The sequence below is a fragment of the Genypterus blacodes genome, unplaced genomic scaffold (genome assembly GCF_046128005.1).
Source record: "Genypterus blacodes isolate CSIRO-AG114 ecotype Tasmania unplaced genomic scaffold, CSIRO-AGI_Gbla_v1 ptg000059l_1, whole genome shotgun sequence".
Classification (NCBI taxonomy): domain Eukaryota; kingdom Metazoa; phylum Chordata; class Actinopteri; order Ophidiiformes; family Ophidiidae; genus Genypterus; species Genypterus blacodes.
Window position 1 is genome coordinate 1,220,192 of NW_027466871.1, and position 18,097 is coordinate 1,238,288.

Genomic DNA, 18,097 nt, shown 5'->3' on the forward strand with positions numbered 1-18,097 from the left:
CTGCAGGCTTGCGTCATGATGTTGACATAAACGTCTTGCAATCGTAGACGTATTAAAAAAAGAGAATTCTCCTACTATAATACCACCTGCCTGCGATACAAAGATACACAGATACACTCCAGAGTTGGCGCCAGCTGTGTTCCTACATCATGTGATATTGTTGTACACAGCAGTCAGAAACACTGTTTGTAGACTGTGACTACAGAGAAAGATACTCCGAACATACGTCCGTACGTGTTCAATGAGCTCGGGGATTACAATTTACAATTACAACTTATCTTCTGTAAAGTTTGTCAGCATTCGGAGACTTTCTGTGGGCGATCATCTGAGACTGTAAGGCTAAGTGTGTCAGCTCACGCTAGCTCCGGCTGAGGCGCAGCAGCGGAGCCGATGTTCACTTCCCACAGCCCCGAGTGAGTGGATCCGAAGCGGGCTCACACACACCGCCTGATGCGTCTGTAGGGCTGCTTTATGGTGGTGGCGAAAATGGGGGAGCCTTGCGACCTGAAGCACCTGGTAAAGTGAGTACCACGGAAACGGTAGAGTTTGATTTTACTCTGGTAGAAGCTGAGGATAGATAACTAAAGACAAAACACAGGCTAGTGTTAGCATGCTAGTAAAGCCGGGTGCAGAGACTCAAGTATTCGGCTCCATTACCCTAAACCGAACCCCTGTCGTTCATATCAGTGGAATTACGTCCCGGTGTTGAGAACAATGTGCCAGATAAATGTATATTACGCGTGTATACAAGCTGTACACCAATAAGTGAAATACAAGTGAAGTAGTTCCGTTATTATTAGCATTCGTGTGATCGGTAGCTAACGGATGCTAGCAGAGTTTCTTTGGCTTCTGGTTGTGGGGAACAAATGGTATTGTTTACCGCTGCTGCGTATCTTTATTAAGTCACAGCATATCGGTGTCAGGTTCCAAAGATCGTACTTCTATCTATCTAACATTCACGTTGGTGTAAAACACAACACGGGGCAGGCTAATGCTATCTACGGTCACACTTAATGGAAGCTAACGTTAACACACGTTAGCTTAGCAGCGTTTGGGCTTTTTGTAAACCAGCATTACAATCGAATAGCTCATTCTGTTCCCCGTCACAGCACGGACTGGGACTGGCCGATCCATGTCGATGGAACATTTTCACGATGATACTGGCAGCCTCAGTAGATCTCATGTCCACGCTGTAGTACCCAGGACGGGATCATCTTTTAAAGGCCATGTTTTGACTGGCCCTCCTCTCGCACAGGCCATGTTGCAGCTCGTTCCTGAGTGTAAACCGCCACTCTTCAACGTGTTTTGAAATAATACCATTAAGTCATTGAATCAAACATATCGCCACCAAACAGAGACGATGTGATCCTACGACAGCGATGTGATCAGCTTCTTTTCTACTGATCTGGCATCCAAGTATTTATATATTTGTGATCACAGGTGAATGAAATGCTTTACTTTTGCTTTGGTGAGACCAGACGACGTCGAAATGAAAACCTTCTCCAAACTAAGAGAGCTAAAGCCGATTCAAAGGCGTGCATCCGTTTCTCTGCACCACGCAACAACAATAGATAACGCAGGAATCCCAGGAGGGGACGCTTGGCAAAGTCGCAAATTCTCAACTGTTGAAAGCATGAGCCATTGTGTAGATTTGTTCATGGTGTGCAGATACAAACCTGACTCAAAGAAGCTTGAAGCGAGCAAAATGTTGCATTTAAATATTTGTAGAACTCTATTTTGACTATATTGCCAGGCTAGGTGTGAGTTGTAAGAGGTGCCTCGGTTCATTGCAACCCTATCTTTCTTTTTGTCAGGTGTGGCATCACTTTGGAGGGCTCATTACTCTGATTTGGATTATTCTTGGCCAGCAGCCTCTACAGGCCTACTAATCCTAGACGAGTTTCTCTATGGACACTCTGCTCAAGACTGAGATCAGGTATTAGACAGTACAAGATGTTACTCATATTGTATGTCTTGATTAGACTAGTTTTATATGAATTTGGCATGCATTTGCACATGTAATATGTATATATTGCCTCCAAACTCTATACTTAAAAGCTAAATGGAATGGAGCCCCTGGTTTGTGAAGTCCATCATTTTGATTTGTTACACAATGTGTCACTGTGTTTCTTATGTAACTGAATATCAGAGTACAAGTGTCTGATATTGAAGGTCACAGGGGGAGGAGAAAAAAAATGGAAGTCCATCAGGAATAGGCGACCCAGTTGTTGCCTAGCACCCATATCGAGCTAACCCTAAGGAAAACATGCAAAGTTTAATGGAACAAAGGCAGAACCAAACTGTCCAGAAACTCCAGCTTGGTCTTGTAGTTTTGGCCATATTGTGTAATTTGAGGCAGAGGTTATTTTTACCATTGCCTCTAAGTAGCTGCTAGTTAAGTTGGAGTTCACATAGTTATCAGAGCTTTTTCACGATCTGGTCTTATTGGTTTGGTTTGGTTTGGTCAGGAAAATATTGTGATATGCTCTCGACTGACAGTCCTGTTGTAAACATTCAATGATCTTTATGAATGTTTTTTAAATCATATTACACAAGTCTTTGCATCCTACACGCCGACCCATTCCTATATACCTTTTCCATTCCTTTCCTTCTTGGCAGCATCTCGGCACTTTACTACTGATGTTTTCAAAATGTTAAACTTATGATCAACCCATTGTTATTTTTATCATTTTACCTGTAGTACTTAAATCCCATTATTTGAAACAAGAAAAGCTATGCCGTACCCAGCAGTGATGTCACATGCTGCTGGAGGGGTGTTCAATTTGTAACTGCTGCAATGAAGGTAAATACAGGAATATCAAAAGGTAGACTTTGCATAACGTTTTTCCAAATTTCAAAGTGTGATATGAAAGCATACACCTTGGACCTATTTGGTCAGATAATCCTAAATGAGGAAGCTTTTTTATACGTTTTTTATTGTTGACAAAAGGTCTATTGTTGCCTTCCCCTCCATGGTGGCTTCACAGTTTCCCCAGAGTATAGAGAACCTGGTGTTGAATATCAGGCCTGGTTCCTCCTATGTGTGCTTCAGTTTCCCTCCCAATTCATGCTGTATAGCAGTACCTCTGTTGTACCTCTAATGTTGTTTGGCCTGCAATTGTGCTTAGAAGGTTGTTGGTTAAAGCATGGACATATTAATCAAGCTGATCTGAGGTTCGGTTTCCTTTGTAGCATATTCAGCCAGAGTGCACACAAACTGGCCAGGAAACAAATTTACTTTGAAAAATGTTTTTGTGTCCTTCCTCATCATATGCAATGTGTTACTTGTAGAACTGTGCTAATTGATTTCTGTCTTTCCTCTTCTTTGTCTTCCCATAACAACAGAGAGGAGGGGAGTGGTACCTCAGTAAGTCTTCACTAAAAATATCTGCTTTCATTTGAGCTATTTTTAATGATACTATCATACTATCTGTGTGTAATGTCCCATGTTGTGGTTCAAAGAGCCGTTTGTTTGTGCTTTCTCTTTTTTATTGTAGGTGAAGGTGGAGGGCCTTTCCAAGGCAGCTCTAATCAAAAGCCTGTCTCCTAGAGTCATGCTATCCAACCGTCTCTTGCCTAAAGGGACCAAGATGAAGGTCAACCTCGAGGATCAGGGTCGTCAGAAAGTGTCCTTCAGCTTCGCACCGACTAAGAAGCCCCTGCAGAGCCTGTTCTTCATCCCTGCCAGCCCCGACAAGTCTGCTACTGAATCTCATTCTGCCTTGCCAGAGTTGGACTCAGAAGACGAAGAAGGGCAGAATACAGAGGACATAACTGAGCAAAATCAGACATCCACTGTGCCAGAATCAATAGCAGAGACACCTTCTCCTCAGACACCAGTCTCCCCAGTCCTTAAAGTGAAAGCGGATTTATCAAAGATGCATTTCAAGAAGCAAATTCTGAGTGTTTCTGTTACTGAAGAGAAACCATCATCTATTGTGCCAGAGGAGTCACACACATCCGAATTGCAGGTTTTGATGAAATCAACAAGTGGAGCTGAATTCCCGACACCACAGCCTCAGAATGTTGTCGCTGTCTGCCCCTCTGAGAATGCACATACAGAAGCTTCTGAAGCTAAAATAACCTCTAGCCTCAAGAAGCCAATTGTTTCCTCAGGAAAAGATGGAGAGAGTTCCAGTAGTACGGAGCAGGATAATAAGGTATACAAAGCGAAAACCACATCCCAGCCTGATTGTGCTCTTCCTGGCTCAGAATCAGATGGCGATTCAGTCCAGATGTCTTCCAGCCACAAAATAGTTGAATCCAAAAGTAAAACAAAGTTAGACAGTAGAAGCAAAGAGGTCAAAAAGTCTTCCTCTGGATCAAATGTGGAGGAAAAGGAAAGAAGTTCATCAAAGCGGTCAGAAAATCATGAAAGATCATCCAGTTACTCAAAATCAGACCGTGATTCCAGACACACATCATCACGCTCATCTCGATCAGATCGTAGAAGGACCAGGTCTAGATCGCGGTCTAGATCAAGAGGGTCTCGGACAGGTTCATCTCACTCCAGATCGGAAAGATGCAGAGGTGATAGAAGTTCACGCTCTGAAAGGTCGTATTATCACGATTCTGATCGGAGATCGCACAGGAATTCTCCCCGCAGAGAGAGAAGAGGCTCACGTTCCCGAACTGACAGAACCAGAGACAGTTCGGATTCTGAAGATGACCATAGGAAGATTCGGACAAGGACAAGTGACTCGAGTAGATTATCCAACTATTCAAGCTCACATAAAGACTCCAGATCATCTTCCTACTTAAAATCAGAGAAAGACACTAAATCTTTGGATTCTTTCGAGATGGATAAACGAATACAACCGTCCAAGACTGAAAGGGGTTCAAAGCGGTCAACAGACTCAGATTCCCAGCGTAAGTGCTCCCCTGATCTTGACTCAAACTGCCATAAATCCAGTACACATCATAAATCGGAGACCAACGTGAAATCCACATCTTCAAATCTGTACTCCCACTCTCAAACATATGATAGACAGCAGAAAAGCAGCTCTAGTGACTCAGACGCAGACCACAAAGGAAAGTCACAGGCGTTGAAAATCTCCCAAAAGAAAAGGAGTAGAGAAGATTCAGAAACGATGACGCCCTCGCCGCCTTCTTTGAAAACCAGTGGAAATGATAGACAATCAAATGACATGTTTCAGAGCCCCAATAAGGCTACAACAGATTCAACCTCCACAGAACCCTGTTCCCAGAGTGAAAAAGAAAAAACTGATTCCCAAATAGAAACCATGTGCCACAGAAAGGAACAAGGTCCTGAAGTTACTGTCAAAGATTTAATTTTGTCGCTTGATAAGAATTTGGAAGAGGAACCTTCCAAGCTAACAAACGAAAGAGAGTCACATCTTGATGCTGAGAATAAAAATTCCTCAGCAATACCCTCAGGTGAAAGTGAGACGCATGAAATTGCTGCCCTGGAATGCTTGACTGATATGAAGGTTAGTCTTAGTTCTAATCTATGGCACAGCTCTGATACAGCAGTGTTACATTCATGCACTAGTAATGACACTGTAAGTGACCAACCAGTCGCTCAGTGTTCACTGGGGCCAACATCCTTATCTGCTCCAGCAGTTATAACTGTCACACAAGATGTACAAATGTGTGTGAATCCAGATAATATTCAACAGAATGAAGTTGTCCCTGTTGACATGCCGTCTTTCACTTGTACACAGCTCCAATCTGATTCGTTGTCTCTTGAACCTGAGAACTGGCTGACCGATGGAAAGCATAGTAGTGACGTAGTTAAAAAAGGTACCAGTACTACAAAAAAATCGCGATGGGACATTGTTGGGCAAGACACCTCGGACAGTGAGATTTCACAGAAGCCAGTTTGTTCAGAGAGTAAGCCTTCTGTCAAAAAGGTGATCTCTGTCAAGAAAATTGAGTTTTCAAAAGACATTAGCCAACAAGAGTTATATAGAATTCAAGATGATTATCTGCGAGAAGCGGAGACACATTCCAGAGTAGTGAAGCAGACTGAGAGCGCCACACAGGAAATCAGCGCTGACAACGCATCAAGGGAAGATGCATACAATGACCAAAGTGAGCCTGCACAAGCAAACACTGGCACTGACCACCGTGACTTCAAATTGACTTTTAATCAGAACACAAATTTCAGTGCGCATCCACACATAGCCGACGCATCACAGGTTGACAACATTACAAGGATGCAAAGTTGGAATGGTGACCTTCATGAAGAAAAATCGAAGGGCAGTCCTCTCAAGAGTAAACAGAGTAAGAGAACATCACCGTGTCGAGAGGGGTTCACAGGGCAGAGTGAGGCCAGTGATAGTGACAACTCTGAGTACGACTCTGACTGCGGTGAGGCTATTAAACGATTGCACTCGGTAGTGGTGGTGCCAAAGAATTCCTCCATAACGTTGGACACGCATGCCTCATCAAGCAGTCTAGTGGATAGCTTGGAACCACAGAATGCTAGTATAGCATGTGACCTAAATTACGAAGTTGCAAATCAGGCCAGCTTACAACTGCAGCAAAACGTTTCTGCTGCATATCAACAGTCCAGTGGCTCATGTGCTGGCCTAAACAATTCACTACATGTCAGCATGTCGGGTCAGTCCCAGAGCAATATGATTGATAGCACTAGTCACTCGGAGGGTCCCATCAATGCCCAGCCTTACATAGTGGGTTATAACAGTGCAGCGGTTAACCAGAATGCTGCCTTCAGCCTTGACAATGCTGGGCAGCGTGAGCAAGAACATGCGAGACTTTATGAAGGCAGCAGAGATGAAAGGACGTACTCCCGATACCGACACAATGATTTCTCCAACGCAGAAAATATCAATGAGAACAATGGATTCAACGTGGGTTGGGATTTTTCTCAAGCAGAGCTGCCCAGCAGTACGTACCAGCAGCCGGATAGTAGTCACGGCCCACACCTACTGAACCCTAAACTGTCAGGGATCTCTCACGTGGGACAGGAGCCCAGGCAGAGCAATACCCCCTGGACCCTCAATGCCCCAATTATGCAGAATTGCACACAACCATACCTCCATGCCCTTGAACATTACCAGGATCCTGCAGGTGAAATCCACCCCGACTCTCTCACTAATGACCAGGGTGACTACGGTCTGGATAAATCATCAAGTACTCCAGGATCATCAAGCTTCGTGCAAGGTCATGAAATCAGTAGCAACAGCAGAGGCTCTGCCAGTGAAGGATCTGCCATGGCTGATCGCCTTAGAGATGAAAACCTTAGGCCCCACAGAGGGAGGGGCCCTCCCAAGAAGAGGCGTCCAGAGATCGAGTCGGATTCAGACAATGAGGCAGAACCTGGGCCTGCAGGGAAAAGGGAGCGTCTAAGAGATGCTACTGATGTTTCTAAGGAAACGCCTGCTAAACCCGAGGCTCCCCGCACATCACTCTCTCTGCTGGACTTTCGGGATTCCAGTAAATGGAAAGAGCAGTCCAGGACTAAAAAGATGCCTCCCTACTTTGATTTGATTGAGGAGAATATGTACCTGACTGAGAGGTAAGATGCTGACCAGCTTGTTTAACAAAACACTTTTGAAATTGTTAGGATTGGTGCTTGTAGGCTTTAAAATGGTATTTGCTTATTTTACAGGAAAAAGAGCAAATCTCACAGAGATATAAAGAGGATGCAGTGCGAGTGTGCATTACTGTCCAGAGAGGAGCGCTCTCGGGGCGTATTTGCATGTGGAGAAGATTGCTTAAACCGATTGCTGATGATTGAGTGGTAAGTTGTTAATTTCTATTGTAATACAAATGAAGAAAAAAAATCAATATCTGACTTTAAATGTCAACTATACTGGATGAAACGGTTTGGAAGGTGATGGGTTAGGAAGCTCAAAATGTAACTTTCAATGAGATATTGTGAAATTGAGTTTAAATTTCGAAATACAATCCAAAGTCCTATTAAGAAACTGAAATGTGAGAAACTTCAATGGTTTACTGAACGGGACATATGTTTCTTGTCTTGAATATTTTCTCCCTAGCTCATCACGTTGCCTGAATGGAAGCTACTGCTCTAATCGACGCTTTCAGATGAAACAGCATGCAGACTTTGATGTTATCCTCACAGAAGACAAGGGCTGGGGACTACGAGCAGCTAAAGAGTTGACTGCGTAAGACTTGTTAAAGTTTTCAAATTATTGATGTGACTGGAGTAAGATAACACAGTATAATATAATCAAGTAAATCAACAGTATCAAACAGTACCACAAACTTATACCTCATTGATTCGCGCTGAGTTGAATGAATACATGTCAAATGCAATCTCAACAAAAAATAACAATTTTAAAAACCCTTACTTTTCCCCATAGAAACACCTTTGTTCTGGAATACTGTGGTGAGGTTTTGGACCACAAGGAGTTCAAAACGAGGGTTAAAGAGTATGCTCGCAATAAGAACATCCACTACTATTTCATGTCTCTGAAGAATAATGAGGTAAGAGTCATTACAAATATATGGGATTAGGTTTAACAAACTATGAGACAAATACTTGACTTTTTGTGTTTTGTCTCTTCAGATCATTGATGCCACACTGAAGGGCAACTGCTCTCGCTTCATGAACCATAGCTGTGAGCCGAACTGTGAGACTCAGAAGGTACCAGAAACAACCTTCACCTATTCCAGCCGGGTTAACCTGACTGAATGTTGACTTACCTGATGTTTTTCGTTTCAGTGGACTGTTAACGGCCAACTTCGAGTTGGGTTCTTCACCACCAAAGCAGTCCCTGCAGGAACTGAACTGACGTTTGATTACCAGTTCCAGAGATACGGGTTGGTGTCTCTTGCTTGTTTCTTATTTGTATTTTGCATTGCTATTGTGTGCTGCTTTCGCTTTTGTTGCTGATCTGTAAATGCTCCAATTTATCTGTTTTTAAAAGTAAGCTTGTTTCAGCTAGTTCAACTCTGTTTTATCTAAACTTTCAGGAAAGAAGCACAGAAATGTTTCTGTGGCGCACCCAGCTGCAGAGGCTTCCTGGGTGGAGAGAACAGAGTGAGTGTCAGAGCAGCTGGAGGGAAGATGAAGAAAGACCGCCCTCGAAAGAACGCTCTCACCACGGTCAGTCATATTTGAAGGTCTTGCATATGAAAGAGATGCATATGATAGATCTATGGACATCTGGGTTTTCTTTGTGGGTTTTTTTGGTCATGAAATGTCTACACAGCCCTGAGTGGTCATGATGGCATTTAGACTGTATATGACCGCAGTGCTGCAAAACAAATTCTGTGTTGTACCAGTTCTTTACAATAGTAGATTAAATTGCTCACTGATAAATCTATGTTTAAACCCTAATCTTATTTGTGTGTATCTCATTCATTATTCTCATTTAGGTTGATGAGGAACTGGAGGCGTTACTGGATAATGGAGAGGGCCTGTATGATGAGAAACAGGTGGTGTCTCTCTGCAGACTGATGGTCCGAGTGGAAACCATGGAGCAGAAACTCATCTGTCTCAAACTGATTCATGTATGAGCTTGTTTTTTTTCTTGAAAGCCCTTTACAAATTGTTGTAAGGAAGTTGATACATGGACAATATTGGTCAGTATTACAGTAGATAATACAGGATTATTGTTTTGCACAGGACACTCAAAATCCATCGTGCCTGAAGCAGTTCCTTGACCATCACGGTTTGTCTTTGCTGTGGATCTTCATGGTGGAGCTTTCTGAAGCTAAGGGCAGCAGCACCAACAATGTCAAACTACAGTTAGAGGTGATATTTGTTATTCTTACAGATTCTGTTTTAAAATCTTTTAATGTGGTGTCATGCCTTTACGATCATATACAAAGGTCATCTACCGTTCACTCACCAGTGATCTGCTCCTCTGTTTACAGATCATGAAGACCTTAGGTGTGCTACCTATCTCTACCAAAAACATGCTGGAGGAAAGCAGAGTCCTGACCTTCATTCAGCGATGGGCCCAGACAAAGATTCTCCAGCAGCCTGTTGAGATGGATGGTTACTCCAGTGAGAACACGTCCCGTGCTCAAACACCCCTTAACACCCCTGATGGCTCCTCCACCAAACTCGGCCCAGAATTGGATAGTGACACCCCTAAACCTGCTGTATACCGCCGCCTCAAAATCATCAGTGAAAACAGTCTCGACAGTGCGCTCTCAGATGCAAGCAAAGCATCTGATGGGAAAGAAGAGGAAGAGGAGGAAGATGATGAAGAGGAAGATGATTCCTCACATGCAGGAATTCCCGAAGGCAAAGTGGTGAAAGCGGACCCAGTGGTTGATGCTGAAGATTTAGCAAAGGAATCTTTGGAAGAGTCAGTAGTAGAAGTAGAGGTGAAAGAGGAGAAGCAGGAAGAGGGCGACATGAGTTCAAACTGTCAAGCTGAGGAGCCAAAAGACAAAATTGAGGAGTTGGAGACAGAGAAAGACATTAAAATTGAAGAGGACACAAATGAGGGTCAGAATGATGAACCTGAGGAGCCAAAAGAAACCAATGAAGAACATGAGAGTGTGGAAGAGCAAACTACTCTGGTAGAGATGGAGCAGGTAGAGTCAGAAGGTGACCAATCCACCATCAAAGTTGAAGAGCTGGAGAGTCAGTCCACACAGATGGAAGTTGTAGATCTTCCACCTGAGCAGCCTTCAGAGCCTGTGGAATCCCAGGTAGAGACAAAAGAGACGGAGACAAAAGAGACGGAGACAAAAGAGACGGAGACAAATGAGACGGCGACAAATGAGACGGCGACAAAAGAGGCAGAGAAGACTCCCGTGAGTGAGGAGCAACAAGCTGGTGACTCTACCGCCGAGGCCCCCCTTAGTTCTCAGGCCCTGGAGACCAGGATACCCCCTGAAGCCCCAGTGGACCCATCAGTGATAGGAACCCCTTCTCAAGATGACGAGGAGGGTGTTTCGGATGTGGAGAGTGAGAGGAGTCAGGAGCCCCAACTCAGTGTTGTGGACATCAGTGGAATGGCTGCCAAGCTCCTGGAAAGCTGGAAGGATCTGAAGGTATATTTAAATGCAGGCAATGTCTAACATGTATAAACATCTGAGGGTTGTTCTCTGTTTGTATGCCTATGACATGGTGTTTGTTTTGTGATGTTTGTAACACAGTTGTGCTTGTCCTTTCAGGAGGTGTACAGGATTCCAAAGAAGAGTCAGGTGGAAAAGGACTCAAATGGTAATGTACATTTTTTTGTGTTAATTTTGACATCAGAAGTATATACTGTATGTATAGTTTTGCTCTAATTTGATTGTCTTGGGGCAGATCGCAGCCGAGATCGTGACCCAGCATTGACACCCCGAACTACATCTGGTAGTCGGGAGCGTGAAAGGGAGAGGGAGAAGGAGAGGGAGCGTGACAGAGACAGAGACAGAGATTATGACAGAGACAGAGATCGGGACTGGGACAGGGACAGAGACAGAGATCGGGACCGAGAAAGGGACCGGGACCGGGACCGCGATCGAGCCTCTGACAAAACTCCACGCAGCTCTGAGCGAAGGAGGAGACGCTCCGCTTCTCCACCACCCTCATCGTATGAGAGGAGCAGTCGACGCACAGAAGAACGGTAAGGAGTTGGAAAAGTTTATTTCGCTATGATCTCCCTCTGCTGCATATCATGGAAACCTCTCAGTGCTCAAAATGAGTGTCTTGCTTTGTCCTTTTAAGATTTGACCCCTCTAACAGCAACAAGACGCCGAGAGCGGTTGGGGGGAAAGAGCGCAACAAGCTGTCAACAGAGGAACGGCGAAAGCTGTTTGAACAGGAAGTGGCTCAACGGGAAGCCCAGAAACAACAGCAGCTTCAGCAGCAGCAGCAGCAGCAGCTCCAAACGATGGTGTACGACCCTAACCTGACCTACGCCTCCAGCCCCGGCTTCATAACCTACCCTCCAGGATATCCCATTCAGACCTTTGTGGATCCGACGAACCCCAATGCAGGCAAAGTACTGCTCCCGACCCCTACAGTTGAGCCCACACTAAATTACGAACAAACTCCCCCACAGCGTCTGATATCTGAACTGGGACTTCCCTCTCCATCTTCCACCACGCAGGCCGCGCCCGTCTCTAACCTCTCTCAGCACATCACCGCCAACCTCGCCACCGGAACTCCCCAGCAGTACGCCCCGCCCCCCGTAGCACCCCAGGACCCGGGGGTAGCGGTGCTCTCTGTGCCCGCCCAGACCAACCCTCAGGTGCAGGGTCAGCAGAGTTACACCACCCTGTGGGACCCGACCACGCAGCAGGCGGTCACCGTGCAGACCCAGCCAGCGCAGCAGTACGCCGCCGCCCCCGCACAGGCTCAGACACAGACGGCCATCTACTACCAAGGTCAGCCGTGTCCAACTATCTACAGCATCCCCACCGCCTATCCTCAGGCCAGCGCTCCTGTCATACAGGTAAGGTGCCACACAGCGTGTACAGTACTTTGTATTACATCCCTGACTAGAGGAAATGCTTTTACAGCTTTAACAGAATATGATACAGTTCCACTACAGAGTTCACCTTTTAAATGTGTTTTTATTTTGTCTCACCTTTTACTTTTGAAATCAAATATAGGCACATTTAAAAGAGTATCCCATTAAACCAAAAGCAATGGTTTGATTACAGAGACAGTCATGTCAGGGTCAACAACCACAGCCCAGCCTGAGTTTATCATCCACACTGTTTAATGAATCTGGAACCCTTGCATTAAATCATCGCGAACATCCTGGTGCTTTGTATACTGAAAATATAAACAATGAACATGTTCTTCCAAGACCTCCCTGACCTAGTTGCCGTGTGTGTGTGTGTGTGTGTGTGTGTGTGTGTGTGTGTGTGTGTGTGTGTGTGTGTGTGTGTGTGTGTGTGTGTGTGTGTGTGTGTGTGTGTGTGTGTGTGTGTGTGTGTGTGTGTGTGTGTGTGTGTGTGTGTGTGTGTGTGTGTCTCTCTCTCTCTCTCTCTCTCTCTGCAGGCCTACACTGAGCCCACTGCCAGCTACCAGCCTGTATACACTGGTCATCAGCAAGGAGTGGTGGTGCAGCAGGGAGGCACCGTCACCACCATCGTCACATCTCAAACTGTACAGCAGGTATGCACTCAAAAAAGCTCAAGCATATGGAGTAAAGTCCGAGTTAGCAGATCTGTCTTTGAACTAAACTTTAAACCTGTTGGGTATCATTTACTAAAGGGGCTTATAAATGTGTGAATATTGTTTGTTGTTCCTTGTTCCTATTATTGTTGTTGTTGTCCGTGTACATTGTACTGCATGAGGGCAAATATTCAGGAAGTTAATGTCCTCATTTCACGGTTCCTTCAAGATTTTCACAGGATGGTGTTTAGCGATTTCGGCCACAAGGGGGTAGTATACATGAATATGGAACTCCTTGCATCTTAATCGGTTCAAGACCTGCCTCACACAATGACAAGCTGGCATTTAAGTTGTGACTCAGGAAAGTTAAAACCGAGAAACATGCCTTTTCTGTGGAAAAGACAACATTCAAATGGCGGTCATGTACAGCTGTCGGCTATACTCATTAGACTTGGAGCTTAAGCGAATTGTTTGAAGTGGAAAGAAATACAGACAGAGCTACATGTATTCACTGTTGAGCTTTTATAACTTTTTTCCCCTCCTCACCAGGAAATGATTGTACCAAACAACGTAATAGATTTGCCTCCTCCGTCTCCCCCGAAGCCCAAAACTATTGTCCTACCTCCTAACTGGAAAGTGGCTCGGGACCCTGAGGGCAAGATCTATTACTACCACATTGCCACAAGGTTTGTATTGCTATAAATATGTGTGTGTCTGTATTTGAGTATCTGGAATCCCTTTCATTTATTCCCATCTTCCCTTCTGTCTCCCTTTCTTTCTCTGCATGTCAGGCAAACACAGTGGGACCCTCCAACTTGGGACGGGAGCAGTGACAATGCTAGTGTGGATCATGAATCAGAGATGGACCTGGGGACCCCCACCTATGATGAGAACCCTTCCAAGGTAAGCTTTCAGGAGTCATCGCCTTTATAAAGTAGCAACATACTGCAAATAAAACCACGCTCCCACATTTAATAACGGCACATAATCCCGTTCAGGTTTTCGTTCGGCTCCCAGAATCTTTGTGTGCTTGGATGCGGAACCTGATTGTAGTGTTTGTGCCAGGAGGTAATTGAAGATGCTGCACTAGTGATTGCTTTCAGCTGTGAGCCAGGTCTCAAAGGGGGGAAAAGAGAAGTCTCCACCGTGAGACCATATTTAGGGATTGTTATGACCTAGCTGACGACTCATGCTTCTTGTAAAATGGCTTCATCAGAATCTATAGAGACAAACACATGATGAGAGAGTCCGCCCAGCCCGCCCCCTCCACAGCTGTTTGTCCCTTCACTTCAAGGCCATCAGGGGAGGGGTGGCTCAGCTCAGCTCATCTCCTCTTCCTCTGCCTCGTTTGTTTTCCCTCTTCATTTTTATCCTGCCTTTGAGGATAATGGAAAGCAGCTGGAGGACCTTGCATTGGTTTATGTGCGGTTTCTCGTGTCATAGTCTAACTACGCAAGTGTCGCTTTTGTCTGTTGAAAGGATGTAACAGTGGAGGGTTGAGAGTGCATGCATCAGAGCTTAGATAAAGAGATCCTTGTTTGTCACGGGGCATTTACCACCAAGGCCTCGCTACAAAGTCATGGATCATTTCCCAGCATGTGTGTGTAAATAGTGGTTGTGTCCACGGCGATGTCCACAGCCAGTGGGCACAGCGCCCTTCAGGGAGTGCAGAGATCTGTGTGTGAATCCTCTGTGCTTGCCTTTGATCATTGACACTTTGTTGTGGGCATGGCAGGTCAGCTGTTGCTGGCTGGCCTTATAGTTGAAGGTTGGGGCCACAGAGGGAGCGTCCCGGCAGGATATCCCTGCTTTGTGTGGCTCCTGCAGAGGAGCTGGTGAGCAGGTGCTGTTTGTTGCTCCACTGACCTTGATAGCTGAACTTCTGTACCTCGGGGCAGGGACCATGTTTGATTGATGTCGACCTGTACATGTGGCCAGCCACACGTCCGCAACCGGACTTTTAATTGTGGACCATCACTGGGAACGCTGGGTTTCATCAACATGACGTGCCGGAGCTCCACCAGCACTGAAAGACGTGGAGGATTTAGAATGAGCAGGAGTTGGATTGTGACACTCTCAGGGTCAGGTCACTTAATTGCATTCTTTGCCTTCTCTGTTTCTGTTTTTTTTTTTAGTTTTCCACTAAGACAGCTGAAGCCGACACATCCAGTGAGCTGGCTAAAAGGAGTAAAGAGACGTTTCGCAAAGAGGTGAGCCTGAATCTCTGCAAATAAATCCTCCTTTGATCTGACATGTTCTCTCTTCTTCACCTTTATCCTGTTCAAGATTTGCAACTGTCCCTCGGAAAGTTTCACAAAGTCTGTGCATCTGTCTCTGTGTGTGCGTGTGTGTGTGTTACCCAGATGTCCCAGTTCATAGTGCAATGTCTAAACCCGTATCGAAAACCAGACTGTAAATTGGGCCGCATCAGTAACACGGAGGACTTCAAACACCTGGCTAGAAAGGTAAGACTGATAAGCAGTTATGAAACAGGACTTTTAGAATTTCTACTTTTCCTCTCGTCGGAAATTATCAAAGGACAACAAAAGCAATGGCCAGCTGTTAACTTTAAAACAGAATGCTTGCAAAGTTTCCCTCAAACCAGAGCTAAATAGTTGAGCTCCCAAGATGTCTTTCTTCGGCCAAGAAAGTTTTGGTATTCTGCTTCTGGAGGAGACTCGGAACACACTGTACACGTTAACTATTAACCTCCCTGTCTTTTGTTTTACTCGCCGCTTTTTCAAAAACCCCGTCTCTGTTCCGTGGCTCCCGGTGGGACCAGGGATGGTCTGTGTGGGGAGCGGTTTAGTGCCACTTGGACATACCAGGACTCTGAGAACATTTGGCACAGTAAACAAAAAGACGATTTTGGCTTCACGCATTTAGATCTTTTGAGATTGACTGTCTCAAATTATAAAGCACCGAGTCACTAACAAAAAATTAGCCACCCAACCGCTTCACCACATCTCAGTAAAACAGTGTAATTACATCGTTTACTGTAGTTTTGTTGACAAGAAAATGTCTTAACTCATTACTCATCTCTTCCCCCGTTCTGCCAGCTTACTCACGGTGTCATGAACAAGGAACTGAAAGCTTGCAATAATCCAGAGGACCTGGAGTGTAATGAGAATGTGAAGCACAAGACCAAGGAGTACATCAAGAAGTACATGCAGAGATTTGGCTCCGTGTACAAACCCAAGGAAGACACAGAAGTCTATTGACCTCTGGAGGCCACCGAGGCTCCACTTTGCCAGGGAGGAAGCACAGATTTGCCTTTTCCGTTCACTCCTGAACTGGCCGTGGCCCCAACCGTGACATAGTTTCTTACATTATATTTATAACTAGGAATGCACTGCTGCCCGGGATTTAAAAAAAAAAAAGAAGCTCCCCGGGCCCCGTCGTCGTCGTCGTCGTCTGCGGAGGAAGAGGAGGGGCCTGAATCTGAAGACGGTCTCCAGACTCAAGTGTGGCGAGATGACCTGAGGTGCTTCAGGTGCATTGTTCTCATAGGGTGACACTGAGGGGTGCTACAGAGACTAATAAGTTCAGTGACTGTTAGATTTTTTTTGGTTTGTTTTATTTTTTAGCATTTTTCCATTTGTGGCTCTAAAATGTTCACAAGATGATCACCTCAATTCCACTTTTTAAACGCTTCTACCCCTGAATGAGGATTATTTAAAGGAAGAATCAGTTTGTTTGTTGTTTTTTTTGCTCGACTGTTTGTCCAAGCTTCTTTATCGCGTTTCTCTCTTTAAAAACGGATCAATTACAGGACGGTTCTGTCCTCCGCCCCACCCCCGCCCCGTGTTTGCTTTATTCATGTTTCTGTCCGTGTGCACGCTTCCGCCTCCTGCCTCCGACACTGTATCTGGTGCTGCTTTTAACCGGGCTGTGACGGCCCAAGCTTCCACTCCTCAAAGCCTTCTAAACCACAAGATGTTGGAGCCTCCGTTGTTTTATGAATGCATGATGTTGGCTGAGATCAGGTCTGTATCCTCATGGAAATATCCTACATTTCCAGGTCTCCCACTCCAAGTAATATTGTCCTCATTGGGATGAGCTTTTACTCGTAAATGCACTTAGGGATCAGCCGACAGCAGGTTGGCAACTGGGTTAGTGATCATTTTCATGTCTTTTATCAATTGATGTATAATAAGGGGGAGCAGGGTTTGAATGCTGTGTTTAATGTGCAGTTTCGCTGTGTATCGGTTTTCCCCCCATAGCCCATGTTCCTGTTCTTTCAACCCTTTTCCCCAGTTTGTACCTGTCCTGATCCCTTCTTAGAGGAATCACGAGGAAGGTGAAGGTTGTGTAGCATTGCCGTTTTTAACCGTTTCTTAACATCTGGAGTGTTCTGACTCTTTCTCACCACAGTACATCCGAGTTAGACATTAGACACACAGGTTTTTTCTCTGCAGTCTCACGTTCATTACCAATATTTTTACTGGTGTCAAGGTTACGAGTCATTCATCCAACTCACAGTTGAATTGCATTAAACAATGTTCCGACACATGTACATTGCTTTATATGTGAATATATTGAATAATAGTTTGGGGGAATGTTTAAATAAGCAGTTTGTATAAGGACTATCATTTCAAAAAAAAAAAAAAGTGTAAATATGTAATATTACCAAAGCTGTATGCAGGAGCGTCGGGTCGGGGGGGCACAGTGAGCCCACCTCCACTCACCAGCTCAAACCTCCTGCTGCAGCTCACCATCTGTCATTCAAACTTAGGACCCCATTGACTCACAGCCCACTATTTTATTTCAGTGGTGGGGGTTGTTTTCTTGTATTTTGTTTTTTGTTTTTTTTGTTTAGTATTGTTTTTTTTCTATGTATAAAGATTCACCCTACTCTTCTGTAAGTATTGTGTAAGCACATTGTCATACCGAGTGTACAAACATTTTAAAAGATAATAAACTTTTTTTTAAATGGTATTTCCCTCGCCGTGTCGCTGATTGGACTTAAACCGACTTGAGCAGCTCTCGCCGAATGTGAATCGCAGCTGATGCATAATTAACTAAGTGCACACCCAACCCCAGTTTAGATTGGCTCAGTCCTCTAAT

At 44.9% G+C, this 18,097-nt stretch overlaps 1 protein-coding gene across 3 annotated transcripts; it reads left to right on the forward strand.

Annotated features, from left to right (window-relative positions):
• The first annotated feature begins 122 nt into the window (after positions 1 to 122).
• Positions 123 to 17,962, forward strand: setd2 (SET domain containing 2, histone lysine methyltransferase). Of its 3 annotated transcripts, none has more exons than XM_076153714.1 (22): positions 123 to 521; positions 1,815 to 1,936; positions 3,346 to 3,367; positions 3,498 to 7,504; positions 7,598 to 7,729; positions 7,989 to 8,117; positions 8,316 to 8,439; positions 8,522 to 8,599; positions 8,678 to 8,775; positions 8,929 to 9,061; positions 9,334 to 9,468; positions 9,584 to 9,712; positions 9,835 to 10,968; positions 11,092 to 11,140; positions 11,228 to 11,528; positions 11,630 to 12,359; positions 12,914 to 13,030; positions 13,580 to 13,716; positions 13,822 to 13,933; positions 15,166 to 15,240; positions 15,394 to 15,495; positions 16,090 to 17,962. In XM_076153714.1, the coding sequence occupies exons 2-22, from the start codon at positions 1,908 to 1,910 to the stop codon at positions 16,249 to 16,251; spliced, it is 7,935 nt and encodes a 2,644-aa protein (XP_076009829.1). In that variant the 5' UTR covers positions 123 to 521; positions 1,815 to 1,907; the 3' UTR covers positions 16,252 to 17,962. The 3 variants fall into 3 exon arrangements, with proteins under 3 accessions (XP_076009829.1, XP_076009830.1, XP_076009828.1); XM_076153715.1 differs by lacking the exon at positions 1,815 to 1,936 and having other exon boundaries at positions 11,630 to 11,906; positions 12,015 to 12,359; XM_076153713.1 differs by lacking the exon at positions 1,815 to 1,936.
• The last annotated feature ends 135 nt before the right edge of the window (positions 17,963 to 18,097 follow it).